Here is a 19249-nt window from a genome sequence, read left to right as displayed (position 1 = left end):
GTGGAAGTCACTGAACTGCCTTCTAAGGTGGTCGAACAATAAGGAAACGGGGGGGGGGGGGGGGAGAAAGTTTAGTAAGGGTCCCACAATAGGGGTATAGCACATAACCGGGGACTTCCCTGTAAGTGAAGGGAATCACTGTTCTCCCTCCAAGACCCCTTGCAAGATCGTTCACAGCCCTTGAGAAACACGTGTGTGAGAAACCACCCACCTGCTAATCGGCTGGTTGTTTGGGCCACTTGCCTGAAGCCGTGGCTCGATGACAGAACCACGGCTGCCTCATCCGGAGTGCCTTCCTCTGAGATAGCCAACACCGCTGGTCCGCTCTGCGCCTCCTCATCAGTGGTCTCGTTTCCGCACCCGTCTCTTCTTGGTTTTTCTCTCTCCCTCCCGGCCGTGCTTTTTCTCCTCGACTCCCGAACGACTCCTCATCTCCACCTCTTGAACCTCCATTCACTTCCGGGTTACGCTGAGGTTCTCAGCTATGCACCTCCTAAGACGCTGAACACACCTGCGCTGTACCCCCAGGGCACCTGTAGTCCTCTACCAATGGCGCCCTGTCACAGGCCCCTTCTCTTTGGCTTCTTCATTGCCTTCTAATTTTATAGAGTACAGCAACATTTGCTCTGCATTGGTCATTTAGTAACCTTGCATTAGCTTGCAGTAAGAACACAAAGCGTACTAATAATATTGAAAAGTACCTGTTTAGAGATTCTGGTCCAGATTTACAAACACTTTTCACTGAATTTGCATCTTAAAAGTGATAACCCGGCAGTTAGTGGTGGGATTTACTTTTCAATGCAAATCATAAATTGTGTGGGAACGTTGCCCAAATTAATGCAAAGTAGCAGTATGCCCTACCTTGCACCCCTTTCCATCATCTTACCATGGGTGGTACATGGACGTTCCTATGCAACCACCCATGGATTTTGAGGTAAATCCCTATCTACTGACCTTTAAAGACAGGGATTTAAGCCAAAACATTCCATCTCCTCAAAGCAGGCATAACAGTGGACAACTTTTAAAGTCTCCATATTTTTCAAAGTTTGTATGTGTGTTGCACTGTACTGCACGCATAGATTGGGATAGGTCTTAAAGGATATTCTTTGTACTAGAAGGATCAATTTCCAGTACAAAACCTATGCTTGACAGAACCCTCACACTCTTGAACTAAGCTCAGGCCCACTGGAATTATGCAAGGCTGTGACCTTTTCCGCATAGCTATGGATTTGCCACATATTTCATCATCTGCTGTATAATCTGCAAATTTTAACCCCAAGAATAGTTTCCAGCGAGAATGGATCAAACGTTACTAACACTGTGACTACCTGTATTGCTGTGAAATGAAAGACCCTTCGCAAAGGTTAACTGGTCACCCTTCTGTTGCTAATTGTCATATTTGAGTTACATTGGTACTAATGAGGTGCAATATTTGCCCAGACAGTGTTAGCATGCGTGAAAATGGCAAAATAATAGTATCACAAAATATGCCTTATTATGCAACATAATTTGCCTTTTCTTGCTGCATAATTAAACCCTGACGCATAATTTGGTCCTCTCCTGCCGCATAATTCCAGTGGCCTGGCTATGGTGAAAGGTACAGCTGTGGGAACCAACAAATTAACAGTGACAGCTGAGCCAATGGTCGGCTCTAGCTCTTAGGAGCCCATGCACAAGCCGAACCTTGAAAATGTACGGTATATCGATCATGCAGCCCAGATCATGTAAGAACATAGTATGGGTTTTTCAAAATTCAAAAAATGTATATTTCCACCTTAGTCAGGGCCACTGGAATTATTTGAAATAATTATGGTTTGGCCATACTTACCACAAAATCCATCATCTGCTGCATAATCTGCAGATTTGACAAAAATAAATTGTTTCTAGCAATGACGGATCAAAAGTTACTAAAATAGTGGCTACATGTGTTTGCACACAATGGAAGACCCTTCGCAATGTTAATCGGTGTTAGACATTGGGGTTTCTAGTTGCCAGTGGTTTGCACCATTGTCCAAGTAGGAACCCTTCTTCCTAGTCAGGGTGAGGGGATACACTTCAAAAATAACCCCTGCTCACCCCCTGGGTAGCTTGGCACGAGCAGACCGGCTAATCTCAGAGGCAGTGTGTAAAGAATTTGTGCATACATACAGTAATACAGTGAAAACCCAACAAATGGACACCACACCAGTTTAGAAAAATAAGTAATCTTTCTCTAAACCAAACAAGACCAAAACGACAACCATTCAATAATCAAAATGTTATTCTTAGACTGTAAAAACAGTTCTGTCCATACAAACTATAGATGTGACACTTTAAACACAAAGTACTGTGGGTGCGTCACAATCATAAACAGCCGCAGGGAAGGTAGTGCGTCGGTTCCTTACACCCAGGGAAGGTGATACATCAGTTCCTTATTTCAGGGGAGGTGATGCATCGGTTCCTTACTGACACGCAGGGAAGGTGATGTGTTGGTTCCTTACTGAAGAGGAGGTGAGGTGTCTGTTTCTTGCTGTGCGAGGAGGTAATGCGTTAGTTTCTTACTGCGGCCCCGGCATTCTTGTAGACTTGGCACCCTGGTGTGATGCGTGGGGATCGGGGATGCATCAGTTCTCCATACACCGTGATGGCAATGGTGCTGCATTGGTCTCTCCCGCCGTGGTCCCACGATGCGTTGGCTCTTGCAGCCGCACAGCAGAGCCTGCGTCGGAATCGGTGCGGTGATCTCGGACTTTGGAGATCGATGCTCAGGATATAGCCTGCGGCAATTTCTTTAGCTGTGGGCAGTTGCTGCGTTGGTTTCTAAAGCCGTACAGCAGCGATGTGTCAGAAACAGGTGTGGATGCATCACGCGTCTCTTAGTTGCATCTCTTTTCCAACACCAGGAACAACCTCCAGAGGCCCAACACAGCAACAGGCACCTCTTGGCAGGTCAGAACTCCCAGAAAGGGAGTTCAGGGGAACTGGTGGTGATGTCATTGTGTCCCTGAGACGTCAGAACATGAGGCAAGCTCTTCTTCAAGCCCTTGGAGATCTTTTTCAAGCATGATACACAGCATACAGCAAAGTATTTATTCTCTCCTTGGCAGAAACAGCCACTGCAGGCCAACCCCAGACAGCACACAGTAAGGGAGTAGTACTTCTCCTTCAGTTTTCCCAGCTCTTCTCCTTGGCAGAGGTTCCTCTTGAGTCCAGAAATATTCTCAAGTTCTGGGGTCTGAGCCCCACTATTTATGTTCAGTTTCTCCATTTTCTTTTTTTTATATAATTCTTTTTATTAACATACATCGTTATATTGTATACAGTGCAGAGGAATAGGAAACACATTACAGTACATATTGGGAGGTTAGCAATGAACAATCATCTATTCCAGAATGCCATGGGGAATCGCTAAGGGGTGGGGGAGTCATCCTGGTCAATATTGAGTTGAGGGGTACAAATATCTCCCTTGTAGGAATTCCAACGGTCCCAGATCTTGGACCACTTTTTGGGGCAACCACGAGTTGTGTAGACTGTTTTCTCTCTAAACATGCACCAGTCTAGGTCTTCTTTCCAAGCATTTACTTTGGGTGCCTGTGTTGCTCCCCACAGTTGTGCTATGTTTCGTTTGGCCAGCATGTACCCTAGTTTGGCCCATTGTATGCGATGTCTATTTAGGTCTGTGGGTTGCCATATGTTTAGGAGGTATCTTCTCGCTTCTGGGAGAATTGTGATTCTGAGCACATCGCTTAGTACTTCGTGGATCCTACGCCAATATAGGTGTATGTATTTGCATTCCCATATTATATGTAAGAATGTTCCTACCTGTCCACAGCCTCTTCTACAATTCCCATTGTCAGCTCTTCCCATGTGGACCAGTGTGGGCCCTGTGATGTAAATCCTATGCACAATTTTAAGTTGGATCAGCCTCAGCCTGGCCGAAATCGCCACTACTCTTGGTGTGGACACCGCCTCCTGCCAGTCCTCGTCATCTAATTCAATGCCATCCCTCACCCACTTCTCACGTAACTCCCCTAGTGGGTCTGTCATGTTGTTGATCAGCTTTTTGTAGGTCAGTGAGATGGCTTTTTCCGGTAAATGCCCATCTAATAGTCTGTCTTCTAGAGGGGTGGGTTCGGGAGGGGAGGAGCCTGTCGGGAATTGGGAGATTAGTGCGTGACGTATTTGTAAATACCTAAAACGTTCTGAAGCAGCCAACTCATATTGCTGTCGTAAAGTAGTAAAGGACTTCACTTCCCCTTTGTCCCACATGTCTTTAATTTGTGAGATTCCGATAAGGTCCGATTTAGCAAATCCCTTTGATTTCCACAAGCTACCTAGTTGTTTGGAGTCCCACAACGGGGTTGCTAGAGTGAGCCTTCGCTCCCAGCCTAGGGTTTTGGTGACCTCATGCCAGATTCGGACCGAGTGTAATGTTGGTCCGGTCAGAGGGTGCTGCTTGGGTTTGGAGTATAAAGCCCTGTTGTAGTTCCCGCCCGGCAGTGTCCATCTATCCATAGCATATCCGGGATCATCGATCCGACCGTAAGTTCCTTGGTTAACGGCTGCGAGGTGTGCTGCCAAGTAGTATTTTTTGATATCAGGGAGGCTAATCCCTCCATCGTACCAATTGAGTGTAAGTTTGGTCAGAGCAATGCGGGGTTTACCGTCCCATAGTAGGTCCCTTTGTAGGCTCTCAATCGCTCTGAAGTATTGTGCTGGGACTGGGTCCATGGTATTTTGCAATGCGTTTATAAAGCGGGGCAGTGACATCATCTTAAATAGGGCAGCTTTGCCCAGGAGTGAGAGCGGGAGGGCTTTCCAGTTAGTTATGTCTCGCTTGAGCCTCTGAAGTGGCGGGAGAAGATTTTGGGTATAGCGTAGTTTGGGCTCTAGCGTAATGTAGACGCCCAGATACTTGAAGCCTGACGTGCTGATCTGGATTGGGCAACCTATTGGTGCGGTTGGGGGGGTCTCCACTGAGGACGTATAGGAGGAATTTATTCCAATTGATGGAAAATCCGGAATATCTGCCGAAGATCGCCATAATGTCTAGTACACATATTAAAGACTTCTTCGGGGAGGCCAAGTATAGCAGGATGTCGTCAGCATATAAGGAGATGCGGTCTTCCCACTCGGGGGACCAGCGCAGGCCTCTTATTTTAGGGTCTTGATGAATCCATACCGCAAGGTGCTCTAGGACGAGGGCAAAAAGGAGAGGGGAAAGGGGGCCGCCCTGTCGAGTACCCCGGCTCAAGATGAATGGGACTGATTTCTTGTTATTAACCACGACTGTTGCGTGGGGCTCAGAGTACAGGACCCTCACCCATTGGATGAATTTGAGGCCAAAGCCCATCTTTGCGAGGTACTGCAAACAGGTAAGGCCACTCCACGGTGTTGAATTCCATGGTTGCGTCTAAGGACACCACCAGGGCATCTTCCTGGATAGTAGCCACTCTTCCCAGCACCCCATGCAGCCTGCGCAGGTTCAGTGCAGTATTGCGGTGTGGCATAAAGCCTGACTGTTCTGGATGTATCAGTTCTCCCATCACTTTCACCAGTCTGGTAGCCAGGAGTTTGGCCAGTATTTTGGGCTCAGTATTTAAGAGAGAGACCGACAATAAGAGGCACAATCCGTTTTAGATCTACCCTCTTTATGAATAGTGACCAGCGTAGCTATTTTCTGATCGTATGGTAGTGTCCCCAGCTCCTTGCTCTCATCAAACATGGATTTTAGATACGGAGCTAACTTGTCTGGTTTGAGCTTGTAGAATTCGATGGGCAGACCGTTAGGGCCCAGGGCTTTCCAGGAGTGCAGTGCTCTAATTGCCTATGCTATTTCGTTGTGAGTTGAAGCACTATCTAAAAATTGTTGATCATCGCTGGACAGGGTTGGGAGTGCAATGTCTCTTAGCAGGGCATGTGAATCCTCCTCTGTGTGAGGTGAGCTGGTTGTGTATACCGTCTTATAATAAGTGGCAAATTGGTTTTCAATATTTTGTGGGTCGGTAATGGACTAGTTATCTGTCCCCACTAGTTCTGGGACTAATCTGCTCGCCCATTCCTTCTTGTCGAGCCAGGCGATTAGTTTCCCTGCTTTTTCGCCTAGGTCGTATACTCTTACCCTCTTTACTCTCCCGAGGGATTTGGCCCTGTCTGTCACTAGAGCTTTATATTCATCTTGTTTGAGACGTAATATGTGAAGTTTTGTTTGCGTGACCTCAGCCTCTAAGTCCTCCTCTAACCTGCCAATGTCTACCTCCATTTCCACAATCTCCTTTTGCCTTTCTTTTTTTGCGCCAGCTATGAGCGACAGCGCCTGTCCCCGTATTATGGATTTGAACGCCTCCCACAGGGTTTGGGCAGAGTTCACTGACCCCTCGTTATCTTGGAAATACGCATCTATGGCCCCTAATAATGCTTTTCGAATTTTAGGGTCTTGGAGGTGCCATGGATTGATAGGGGCAACGCTCCCAACTCTCACTTGGCTGAGTGTTATCTGGACCTAAACCGGATAGTGGTCTGAGATTCCCCTTGCTAGGTGCTTGACTTCATGGAGGTACGTAGCCTGTGAGGTGGGAAGCAGAACATATTCTATGCGGTAAAGGCTATGATGGGCCCCGAAGTGGAAGGTATGGTGGATTTTCCCTGGGTGTAGAGTTATCCACCGGTCTACCAGTCCCAATGCGTCCAGGAAGTCAGGTAGCCACCTGTTCGAGAGCCCAAGTTCCCATGGCGGGTGTCTATCCAGTGTACCTGAGGCGACTGAATTAAAGTCCCCTCTCATCACCATAATGCCTTCCGGCAGGGAAAGCAAAAGAGTGCCTAGGTCTGTAAATATGGTGTTCTGGAGGCCAGGCGGTATGTAGACCGAGAGCAGTGTGGGAGTGTAGCCCTCCAGGAACCCGTGATTCCAATATATCTACCTCTATCATCTGTAGGCTGTCTGGTTTTAAGTTTAAACCTATAATAACTGATAAAACCCCACTGAAAGAGAAATAGCCCTCACCAGTGGAAACTTATAAACACTGAAAAAACACCTGCACAACCATGACCTGAATGCCATTCAAAGAAAGGAAAAAGAGTGAAAGAGTCATTTTTCTTTCTTTCTGAAGGGACCAATACAATGTAACATCATTATACAAGCTAGCAGTAAGAAAGACTGGGCTAACATTATTCTGTTTGAGTTTTTTTTGTTTAGGGATGCCACTAAAATATTGTTTCTTCTTCCTTTTGCTTTTTTCAGTTTTGTGGTCTTTGGTCTAAGGATGCATGTTTTTTTTTTTTGAAAACTTGCTTTATTGGCATTTATAGATAGTATAACACACGGGCACAGGCGATATCGGCATTATCACATAGGTTTACATTTCAAGTGCACCCGTGCACAGTCCATACAATCGTGCAGCCTTCTGGCCCTTCAAGCCATTCGTCGCTGTCCTGAGTGGGGCTGCAGATGTGTGCCCGGGCCAGCCTCTGGGTGCACCCTACTGGAGCGCGCCATAATCGCCTTGCCGCAGGGGTGCCATGCAGTAGGACTACCCCCCCTGTGAGGGGCGTCGCAGGGGCTATGGAAGTGCAGCCATTAAGTAACCATGAACTAACTGGGGACGGAGAAACCGGGGAAAGGGAGGGTGCACTGTGTCGCCTTTCGGGAGTACTGGGAGCTGCGCGCTCATACGCTGGACCATCGTGTGGGAAAGGACCGGGGTAGTCGCGCACGCGGAGGTGAGGAGGGGGGCAGGGGGGGGCGGGAGCATCCAAAATGGCCTATGAGGGCTCTGGTCGTGGGGCCCGGGGGGACAACCTCTGCGAGACCCCAGGAGCCCGGCCTGCCTGCGCACTACCCGGGATGGACTCCGGCGTTGCGGGTGCCCCCAGAGGGTCTATCAGTCTCGGGTGCGCCGCGGCCTCCGTCTCCTGCGTGAATGTGTGCATTAACATGGCCCAGGGCATTGAGATCGGGTGTTTGCGCATCCCACGGCTAAGGATGCATGTTTTATAAGCATGTTTTGGTCTTGTTTAATTATGTTATAAACTGTAGAGAATCAGGAAATATCAAAATCATATTTGATATTTTGGCTGCGTTTGATTCTTTACTGATAGGTAAAATGGCTGGTTTCATAAGAATCTTTCCTAATATGTGTCATCACATTTGCCCACAGAGAATGGGTAAAAATACTTAATACATCAGCCCCCAGTTTCTAGTGAGTCAGTATTGATAGTAGGTGAATTTCAACACTTCAGGCTTTAAACATTCAATGCATGCAAGGTATAGTGACAAGTATATGTGAGATGAGCGCTATCACCAAGGCATCTGGGATAGTGGTGAAAACATTAGTGGTGAAAACATGACAGCAGACTTTTGAAAAACATGGAATGCAGTGTCACTTGGAATGCTCTGCAAAAAAGGTTCTTTGAGCCACCATTGGGGTGGTAAAGAACCAGGATTTACCATGTGCCACCACTTTGAGTTTCGCTGGAAAAAACATCATGTACTTGATGCCTCTCTCTCAGAGAGCCTATTTTACTCCATCAAAGCAGCGGTGTTCTTGTTGGACTTTTAGGGTATTTTAGGGTAAAGTCCGGGAAGAACCGGATGGTAGCAGTTTCGTACCGGAGGTCCCCATGTAGACGAGCTGCTTGCAGGATCGCGTCCTGGTCTCTGTAGTTGAGGATTTTGGCTATGATTGTTCTAGGAGCAGCACCTGGTTTTGGCGGGGGGATGGGGGCCCTATGTGACCGCTCCACTGTGAAGAAGGCCGAGAGTCGCTTTGGTTTGAGATGGTTTAATATCAATTCTTCCAGGAAGAGGTCTACACTAGGTCCTTCTGCTCCCTCCGGCACACCAACTACCCGGATGTTGTTGCGGCAAGCTCTCCCTTCCTGATCTTCCATCTTAAGGACCACTTGCCGATGCTGGTGAACCAGTTGTTGGACCCTTTCTTCCAGTTTCCGAGTTTTGGCTTGGAGCTCAGTGACATTTGCTTCTGTCTATGTTACACGTTCGGATGTTTTATTCATGTTTGCCCGGAGCAGGCTCATCTCTATGGAGACCTTATCAATTTTGGTTTCTAGTGTTGACCCCAGGACCTGGATTGCTGCCATTATGGAGCTCAATGAAGGCTCGGGGTCATTCGTGGGGTCACTTGATGTCCCGCTTTCGGGTGTTAGCTGTTTGGCAACTGAGTACTTGTCCAGTTTGTTAGTCTGTACCGGTGGACCTCCCTTGGGTTTCATTGTGGGGAGAAGGCAAGTAACCGTGTATCAGGAGCGGGTCACCTGCGTGTCTTCCAGCCGACTGTGTACCTGCCCAGTGGACTTGTATCTCGCCGGATGGGCTGGCCGCCGTCACACAGGAGACACCGGTGTCCAGCAACTGTCGTCGTCTGGATTGCAGATAGTGGTCGCTGCGGTGCCTTCATTAATTGGGTTTCTTGGGAGTCCGATAGTGTCGGGGGAGCCTCGCCCCCAAAGCGCTAGTATCTTTCCGTATGGCGCCGTCCACAGCACCACTATAGGGATGTAGCTCCCCCAGCACCTCCGATTGGCAGCTGGCAATAGTTCCTCCCGTGATGCCCCTTCAATCGATCTGAATCAGTAGAGTCAGGCAGTCCCAAAGGTCACTCCCATGCCAGATGCTGGTAATATGTCAGGAGCCCGGTAGCCGTCGGTCCTATGTGATCGGTTGTGTGTCACGACGGTTTGGTCTTGGGAATGGATGGGCATGGGGTATTGCAGTGTTTAGGGGTTCATAGGGCGGTGATTGCCAGTTGCAGGTCTTAAGGCAGCGGGATCTTCGGGGTCCAGTAGCTGCATAGCGCTGATTCCCACTCTTACTGTCTTGGCTCAGTCCCGAGGTGCTTAAGGTCGAGGACAGGGGTTTTGGGGACAACCAGGGTGGGATCCTAAAGCCACTGGTCTCCAGTTGGCAATAGTAGTTGACGTGGAGGGCTGTGTCTAATACCACCTGCGTCTACCGTGGAGCTAATTCGCCAGGGAGGCGCCACATATTCTGTCTGTCCGGTTCACAGTATTACGTGCGTGGCTGGGCCAACAAGTGATGGTCGGGTCGCATTGCTGCCCTGGGAACAGGGCGAGATGGTCAGGGGGGGGGGGGGGGAGTCCTGTTCCTTACCCCTGTTGCAATAGTGGGTTTGTCCTGAGGGCTCTGGGTTCGCCATGCTGCTCTGGAATCATGTGGGAGGGAGCGGCAGCACTCGGTGACTGGAGCCGGGCATGTCGTAGTCCCCTCCCATCGCCGTTAACTGTGCTAGTCAACCACCTCAGTTCCGCACCTTCTTGTCCCGGTAGCCATTATAAACAATGGGGGGTGACCCAATAATGGTCGTGGACCTGGGTTACTAATAGTACGAAAAACAATTGTCCTAGACTTGTTTCGGTTGGATGATCCAAATCATAAGACAAGTATTTAATAATTCATCATTAATTCCTGAGCCTGTATCGTATACGCTCACAGTCATTAATACAGTTGGTATATTAAAGTGCAACAACCAAATGTTTTTGTAGCAAAACAAGAAATGTAATCATAGTTTTGACAACAGTAGATTCCTTACTGCAAACAATCAAAGGAAAGAGAAGGTTGCTCCAAGGCACGTACGTATAAGCAAGGAGGGTGCTCTAGTGTGAAAAGGAAGAGGGAGTGAATCAATGATGGTGATAAGAGGGATAGGTTACAATTTCTTCACTTTGCAGACTGAGCGACAATTTCTCAGTCTTTCTCAACTGCCACATGTTCATCATTTCAAATCCAATTTCAATTATTTATGATAAAACACAGATCAAAACTAGTGTTCCACGTTACAAGAAGGGCTTGTGGACCAGATTGGATATAGATGAGCGTTGACGTTTCGACCCGACTTGGGGCTCAAGGGGTAATTGTGGGCCTCGGCCTGCGGGTCTTCCTCAGGACAGGTATGGGGCAACCTAGGTACAGATGTGTTGTCAGAGTCACACACCTGCTGGGTCAAAAGGGGAGGGGGGTCAACGGTTGTTCACATTATAACTGAAATTATTGCTTGGCCAATCCTAATAAGGCTTACCCGCTTGGAGAAGCTGGGTTTGGGTAGATCTCCCGTCTAGATTGGGGAGGGGTGCATCCTCATCCCTAATGAGAGGAGCTCTGGCGAGGATTGTTCCATATGTCCCAATGCCAAGTTGAACTTAAGGGTTGCGCTAATCCATGAATGAAAGCTGCACAGCCTGCTTTTTCAGAAGCTGTAAATATTAAAATGCAGCGTGCTTCTGAAAAAGCAGGCTGTGCAGCTTTCATTCATGGATAAGCGCAACCCTTAAGTTCAACTTGGCAGTGGGACATATGGAACAATCCTCGCCAGAGCTCCTCTCATTAGGGATGAGGATGCACCCCTCCCCAATCTAGACGGGAGATCTACTGTTGCAGGGATTCTGCTTATGCACAGAACTATGCGCAGGAAACCAGGACCTCAGAGAATTGTGGTGTACCAGAAACTCCCCTCAGAACTGACAACCCCTATCCGACTAGCTTAGTGTCACATTCGTTATCCGAGATTTAGCTCGGCGGTCCCAATGTATAGACAACCCAGAACAAGCGACTTAGATACTCTCAGGAGTGGTGGAAACCCAAAATACCCGTTGGTAGCTATATATCAGTCCACAACAGAATAACAAAGACACGGTAAAGTTTAAAGAGTTTATTTTGTAAACCTCGCGTCCTAAGATGCAGTACTTTGGCTAACACAAGCAGACAAATGGTTAGGATCAGCACCATCAGCATTGTTACAATACCATAGAAAATGAAAGGAGCAATCATAATAATAATGACCGTGGAACACAACCACCCCACTTTCTCTAGCAGCTAATAAGGTATTATTAGACTAATAGAAGGTCTCTTAGGCTTGCATGGGGGACCCCATACCTTATAGATCAGCTTAGTGGAATCACATCACAGGATCAGCTAGGCTCTCTCCTGCAACAGCTCTTCGTTTCGAATGTCACAGAAAACATGCTGCTCTGTAATATTAAAAGGCTCGTCTTTCAGGTATTGGCAGCTGTATGTATATTATGGCTAAGAAGTGGTACGATCAACCTGAACACAACAACCTGCCCCGTCTAGTGACCCAGACTCGTTCCTTACACGGTGTACAGACCAAGGTCACAGCTCGCTGTTAAAGATGTTAAACAACAGACGGTTCTCATGTGAAGCAAAGTCGAGTCAGCAGTTCTCGAATGAATAACATGTAACAACAGTGTCGCGTGCAAAAGCAGCAGAAGCAGCAAGCTGGCTTTCTAACAGCCATCGAGGTTATGCTAACTTAGCGTTGTACATAGGGCGTGGTTAACCCACACTACACTACCTGAACCCAGCTTCTCCAAGCGGGTAAGCCTTATTAGGATTGGCCAAGCAATAATTTGTTATAATGTGAACAACCGTTGACCCCCTCCCCTTTTGACCCAGCAGGTGTGTGACTCTGACAACACATCTGTACCCAGGTTGCCCCATACCTGTCCTGAGGAAGACTCGCAGGCCGAGGCCCACAAGTACCCCTTGAGCCCCAAGTTGGGTCGAAACGTCGACGCCCATCTATATCCAATCTGGTCCACAAGCCCTTCTTGTAACGTGGAACACTAGTTTTGATCTCTGTTTTATCATAAATAATTGAAATTGGATATGAAATGATGAACATGTGGCCAGTTGAGAAAGACTGAGAAATTGTCGCTCAGTCTGCAAAGTGAAGAAATTGTAACCTATCCCTCTTATCACTATCCTTTATTCACTCCCTCTCCCTTTTCACACTAGAGCACCCTCCTTGCTTTTACGCACGTTCCTTGGAGCAACCTTCCCTTTCCTTTGATTGTTTGCAGTAAGGAAAAACTATGATTAAATTTCTTGTTTTGCTACAAAAACGTTTGGTTGTTGCACTTTAATATACCAACTGTATTAATTACTGTGAGCGTATAGGATACAGGCTCAGGAATTAATGATGAATTATTAAATACTTGTCTTATGATTTGGATCATCCAACCAAAACAGGTCTAGGACCATTGTTTTTCGTACTTTTTGTCCCGGTAGGCAGGGAGCGGCGATGTCTCTGGGAGTATTCCCAGCGGGGTGCTGCTCCAATTATCTCCCAAGCCGGTGGGGATACACATGGGCGAGGCGCGAACTCCAGCGCTGTCCACTCTTACCGGGCCTTGCCTCGGATTTCGCCGTGTCTGGAAGGAGAGCCAGCGGGGGTGAAAGCGCTCATTCTGCAAGTTTTTCCGGTGCGTTGTGGGCTGCGCAGACTCTGCAGTGCCGGTCACCCCCTTTGTTACGGATTATGTGCGGATATTCAGGGGCTCTTGTCATGGCTCTGGCGGAGCTCCTCTCCTAAGCCACCATCTTCATCGGCGCCAAGCCACACCCCCCCTTCTCTATGTTCTCTTGTGGAAGAGAGGTTCTGTGCTCTGTCAAAACCAGTCCTGTCCTCTCTGGTCCAGCATCCTGGCCGGAGGTGGAGACAGAATTGTGTAAGGCAGTCCAGGCCCATTCAGGTACAAGAAAATCTCTTCCCCCTACTCTAAATGCAGCCCAGGTCTAGTCAGCCCAGCCCTGACTCATCCAGTTAAGGCAGGATACACCTCAACCCTGAGGTGAAATCTTTGCGCAGACAGTTTTATCATGTGTAAAAATGACAAAACATGAAGTGATACCATCATAAAATGTGCTGCATTCTGCTACATAATTTGCCTTTTCATGTCACATAATTTAGTCAGCGCTGCCGCATAATTGGTGCTCCCTTGCAGCATAATTCTAGTGGCCCAGACCTTTAGTACATCAGATTATGTGTGAAGGTGTTAGTAAAGGTGAGTTTCTAAACTAAACTGAGAAAGTTCCTTTGCAGTTTTATATAGCAAACACAACAGGAAAGTCTTGGAGAGCTTTAACTGAGCCAAAGTCAGCAGCTCTGACAGTAGTTTCACTTACCCTCGCATTGACATGTGAAACACAATCACACATGTTTATTTCACATTGCCAGCTGCCGGCTTCATGAAACACTCCGAACTTAAAACAAGGAAACAGCCTCTTTTGTTGCTGCTGGATATGCTAGGCTCCTGGTGCGCCGCCTGCCAGGAAAATAGAAAAGGGAAGCTTTCACACTTCCCTGTTATGTCTGTTAGGCCTTGTAATGATAAGCACTTACCGAGAGAGTATGACCCTGGAAGTAGCAAGAAAACATAGGTAGTAACCATATTGCAACCCCTGGTATTATTTTGTAAATCCCTGTAAAATCAGAAATCTGGTCCATGTGAAGGAAAAACATTGAACTGGCCAAATTATGAATTGAATATATGGGGCATGTAAATCTGTCTCTTAGCTGCAAAACACCTGTGACAGATCCTGTTCGGGAGGCCACGGAGCAGGCAAGGGCTACTGGGCCACATTAGTAGGGTTTGGAGTTGTGCCTTTGCTGTCCTTGGGCCTGTCCTACTATGGCTGTGCAAGCTAGGCCCAGTGATACCCTTTGAGCACTTGACTTTTAGTCGAAGTGATATTGAGCTGTTACACGCTTCTCAGGGAGGTTTGTGTTAGATTGCTCAGGCTTAACACTCAACACCACCCCTTAGCACAATAATATTGTTGTCCAGCCTGCTGCTTTTCTTTGTATAATAGAAGTACTTTATCTCACAGAACAGAAAGGAAACTATTACACAGCACATGAATGCTGGGTTCCCCAACTTATGGGTCTGAGTGATACTTCAAAGTAGGACTCGCCCTGTCCCCCTTTTTGACACTCCACTCACCCTTTCCTCCTTTTGTCTCAGTCTGAGTGTTTTCAGAGTTAATGTGGTGTACCCTCTAGTGTGTGTGTATCACTCTCCACCCCACTTCTGTCAGACTTATCCTCTCAAGGGCTCTAGGCCTGTTTCGGTCTCACCTTTCCATGGTACTGCAGCTAAGAGGCCACATTAAATCCTTGCTTCATGTGTACCGGCAGTGGGTGGGCCAGCTTCCGACCGAACGGCGTGTCTCAAAGAGTCTGTGCCAGGAGCAGGTGCTTCTGGTGTAGGCCCTTTTCTGAGCTCCAATGACGGATTAGCGTGGGTTGGGCCGCAAGGATTTGGCAGGCTGAGTCCTGTAATTCTCTGGTTCATTCCCTTGCGGCCTCCTCAGGTGGAGGCAGATGGCAGTCCTCCTTGAGAGGTGTGGGGCTCTGGTGACACATTTTCAGGTGAGATCCTTGGTCACAGTAACAGAACCCAGATTTGGCGCTGAGGTCTTCTAAATCATAGCTGCCAGGTTCTATCTTCAGTAGATAGTGCCACTAGGTGACTGCCTCGGATCCACAGAATAGGGCTTGCTTCCGCAGCATCTTTTGGGCAGTGTGGGTTCTCTACTCCTAAAGGGTCCCCTGGGAAGGTACCTCTGGATTGCAGTCTCTACTTTCTTGGGTCATTCAAGACCTCATGGCAAGAACTGACAGTACTGTGGTTGCATTGTTTATGTGCCACTGAAAGATTCCTATTCCTCCTTCAATTGAGCCAGCACACAGGCTCCAGTGCCTTGGCAGTGAAGACCGGGATTTTACACAGAGACCGCTCTGCACACTTCGGCAGTGCCCTGGTTCCTCCAATGAAACTGCTTAGATCAATTGCGGCCCTTGACCACTCCGATCTCTTATGTTGCGAGTCTCTGTTGGCTGGGCCACTACACCAGGGTCAATAGCTAAAGTCCCCTCCAAAGGTCCATTCTTTCAGCAAGGTTAGCGCTTACCTTCTCTATCACTCAGTAGGGTTCATTGGAACCAGAACAAGTAAGGAGTTCTTCCTTCAGATCGGACTCAAGGTGATGTCCCCTCACCTCTGGAAACCCGCTGAATGTTGGATACCAGCCTTTGATTGCTCAGTGATCCTCTGAGTGTTCTGCAGAGTACCCCCTCTTCGGTTGAAGGAAACTTGTACAACAGGTGGATCAACTACTCTCACTTTTTACAGAGATGGCAAACACGGTATGTGGTTTACCAGTTTGCCTTTTGAAAACTGATTTGAGTTGGATCCCTTTTAATGCGTCCTCCACAGGCTTCCTTCCAGACTCAGCCTTTGTCTTGAGTGATGCTTCTCACTGTAGAGTTGTCTCCGGGCTGGAGCTCCCACACCAGAGGTACAAGAGGTGTGGCAGTCTGCACCTTGACTATCAACTGCTACATCTAATGGTGACCAGGAAGAGAGACAAAGGGCTGCTCTCCTTCTAAGGACCCTTCGCGCACAGCCAACCAATGCTATACTCCTCCCTTCACGCCTGCTATCCACCAAATGTCAGTTCCAGGAATGTAATCAGCAGTGCTCTGTATGAGAAAGAACATAATCAGATGTCTAAGGGGAAGCCTGTCTCCTCTATCCCCAATTTACGGTCTGTGTTCCCTCCCTCCAGTCTCAGGAATGTCACCTCCATTTTGTGCACATGAACAGACCAGAGGCCTGTGTCACTCTGATTTACTCATGCACGCTTGTACTGCACACCACTTCTGTAGCGTACACGCACATGCTTCACTGCACGGGATCTTGATGCTGTCATTTCAGGTTCATCCTGAGCTGCTGAACTTCAGGTGAGTGGACCAGGAGGCTCCCACTCAAACAACGCAGGCAAAAGGCCTGGTCATACGATGAGCACTCCCAAAACATAGTATGCTGCCATTACCGCGCAACACGTGACAGAAACCGTAATCCAGCTGTCACTATTAGAGGTTTGCATGATGTGCTCTGTACAAATGAGTAATGGAAGATCTAAGTCGGTAACAGAACATAAACATTCACCGCGCACAAAAGTTGTTGTGTTATGGTAAAATGCTTCTTCTAGTAAGATTGGAGGAAATGCGTGCAGGGTGTTCGGAGAAACGTTCCAAAGAAGGTACAGTATGGATTGTGAAGTTTCTGATTTGAGCTATAGCAGAGGATGAACCCATGCAAAAGCTATATGTTTTTAAGTTCTTTAAATAATGCAGAAGATGATCTCACTTGCAGTTGATTTACATTGTTGTCTCTAACGACGTTTTTTACGTTTACTTGTCTGTTAAAAAGTTAAATTTTTCTTCTTTCAGGATAGACTTTGCTTGCCTCATCATATTTTGGAAGAACGGGGACTCGTAAAAGTTGGTTTGACAGTTCAGGCTCTTCTAGAACTACCTACTTCTAAAGCATCTCATCTCTCCTCTGTATAGCAAAGGATACGGTTCTAGGAAAAAAACGCAGTTATGACTTTACAGTTTGAATCAGTTCATTTCCAAAGCACCTGCATTTTTCAGAGAGCACCTCCACGATTTCGAAATGCATTTGTCCAGATATTTCAGACATGACTGTTTTCTTTTGGGATTCATACACAACTAGAAGGCCGAACAAATGTACCACCTGCTTGTACTTTAATTTTTGGGCTTTGTAGAAAAACTGGACCGAGAATTCTAGAAACAAAGGCCCAGGGAAACCAGAGGACCCAGGGAAACCAGACTTTTGGCTCTTACTTTACACAGGATGTGTTTACAACTTTAACATTTTCAAACTCCAAGTGCCAATAGAGTGGCTTTCAATTTTATGACGGTTTAGCGAACAATTAGGTTACCTGAAATCGTTTTTATAAAGTAATTATTTCACATCTTTGTCAGTGGTTGTCTGACATTTACCGTTTAATGAGTCTTCTGTTTTTTAAGTGACAGTATTTAGAGTTACAGTATTTCATTATTTATTGCTCTTTTATTTAAAATCGACGGAATTATTTGAATGTGGTTCTCTACATGACACAAAAAGAAAAACATTTTATATTTTTTATATCTCGGTTTCTATTTTTGTTAGATTGGTGCCAAATATTGTTTTGTTTTAGATGGTTTACATGTAAAGTGCCTGTGTAATTGACATTCTTAAGATTTTTTCCTCAGTTTTCTTTGTATGAGAAGAAATACATTACAATGTGTATTTATGAGTATTTTCACAGGTTTTATAAGGTCAGTATTGTGCAAGGCCTAGAATATGCCTCACATTTTTATTGTTGTTTATGTTTACGTTAACTTGTTGCACAAATTTTTATTGGCTACTGAAATTGTTTGGTGCTAACACCCGTTTAGAAAAAGAGATTTATGCTACTTAAAGCAAAAAATCTAATATTTTGTGTTTGTTAGCATTTTAATTTGATATTAAATATATATTTTTTCACAAAAGGGCAAAATATAGTGTAAAATTCCATAGATAACATTTATGAGAACGCGGGATGGGATTCTGACAGACGTTTTTGATAAAACTGCCAAAATCTCAGGTAAATATTTTGTCTTTTTAGGATTTTGTAATGATTATCTTAGGTACATCGCCAGACCTAAACCATCAGGTGGATTCTAATCATCAAAATTCCTTTAATCGTAAAGCGACCACTTTGTGATTTGTGCATTGAAGTATTTTTTATATTAGTTATTGGATGCCTCAAACATCAGACAAACTTCTGGTCATAAGACGTTTCTTAAACTTTAGCTGGCTTTACCAGATGTCAGCGTGGTGCACATACTTTTCATATAGTTTTTAACATGACAGATTAGAGTCGCATGTTTGCACGGTGAACTGACCAGATGCGTAAAAAAAATCTATATTCCGTTTATGTTTCTTATTTTGTTTCCAACAGCAACATCATTTTTTCTACCATACAGTTTCTAGGCATTACAGAGAAATAACAAGCAGCCTCATGTATTTGTAATTAGTGGGAACATGGAGATGATAAATGGGTCCCTAGCTAATGATGGAAAGCTGCGAATGATTATGAGGTATTTGGGCCACGAAAACCGTGCGATCTGTTCTGAGGCCTTGGCTTGCCCACAATCCCCTTTCTGATGAGCAATGAGCGAACGTCTCATCTGTGGAGGTGTAATTGCAGGAGATCCTAAATAGAATAAAAAATACCTTTTCTAACCTGTAGTTCCAACCATCTTGCTTTTTGCTTTTTTCCCACTTTCTACCCCAGTAGTATCCCCTGGCAAATCCCTGGATTTTATGGACCTTAAGAAGACGAACATTGGCTTGACTTTTACCAATTTAGAGTTATTAGACTTTTTAACCCTGGCAACGTAATAACCAAGGTGGTATTATGATAGAAATAAACACCATGGAGGGCTGTTGTCCTTTGGGGAAAGGCCAACAGCTCCGATTGAACATGCTATTTTTCCATAGTAAATATTTTTGAAGGAAGGGACAATAGAGAGAAAAGAAAAAATAGCCATGCTAGAATCTAGATTGTGAACAGGATTGATTTATGCTCCATTAA

The 19249-nt window shown here is 46.3% G+C and overlaps 1 protein-coding gene across 3 annotated transcripts in view; it reads left to right on the top strand.

The window, feature by feature from the left end:
• Positions 1 to 18894, top strand: part of LRCH2 (leucine rich repeats and calponin homology domain containing 2) — a 1103616-nt gene extending 1084722 nt beyond the window's left edge. For 2 of the 3 annotated variants that reach the window (XM_085607859.1, XM_085607857.1), the window contains one exon: positions 17055 to 17748. In XM_085607859.1, coding sequence (XP_085463985.1) covers positions 17055 to 17174 — 120 coding nt within the window. In that variant the 3' untranslated portion in view covers positions 17175 to 17748. Of the gene's footprint in view, positions 1 to 17054 lie in introns of all 3 variants that reach the window. The other variant, XM_085607858.1, reaches the window with a different exon arrangement.
• Positions 18895 to 19249: the final 355 nt, after the last annotated feature.

This window comes from Triturus cristatus, chromosome 5_2 (assembly GCF_964204655.1).
Source record: "Triturus cristatus chromosome 5_2, aTriCri1.1, whole genome shotgun sequence".
NCBI lineage: Eukaryota > Metazoa > Chordata > Amphibia > Caudata > Salamandridae > Triturus > Triturus cristatus.
Note: the sequence above shows the minus strand (reverse complement) of the source record. Positions and strands in the feature narration are given on the sequence as shown.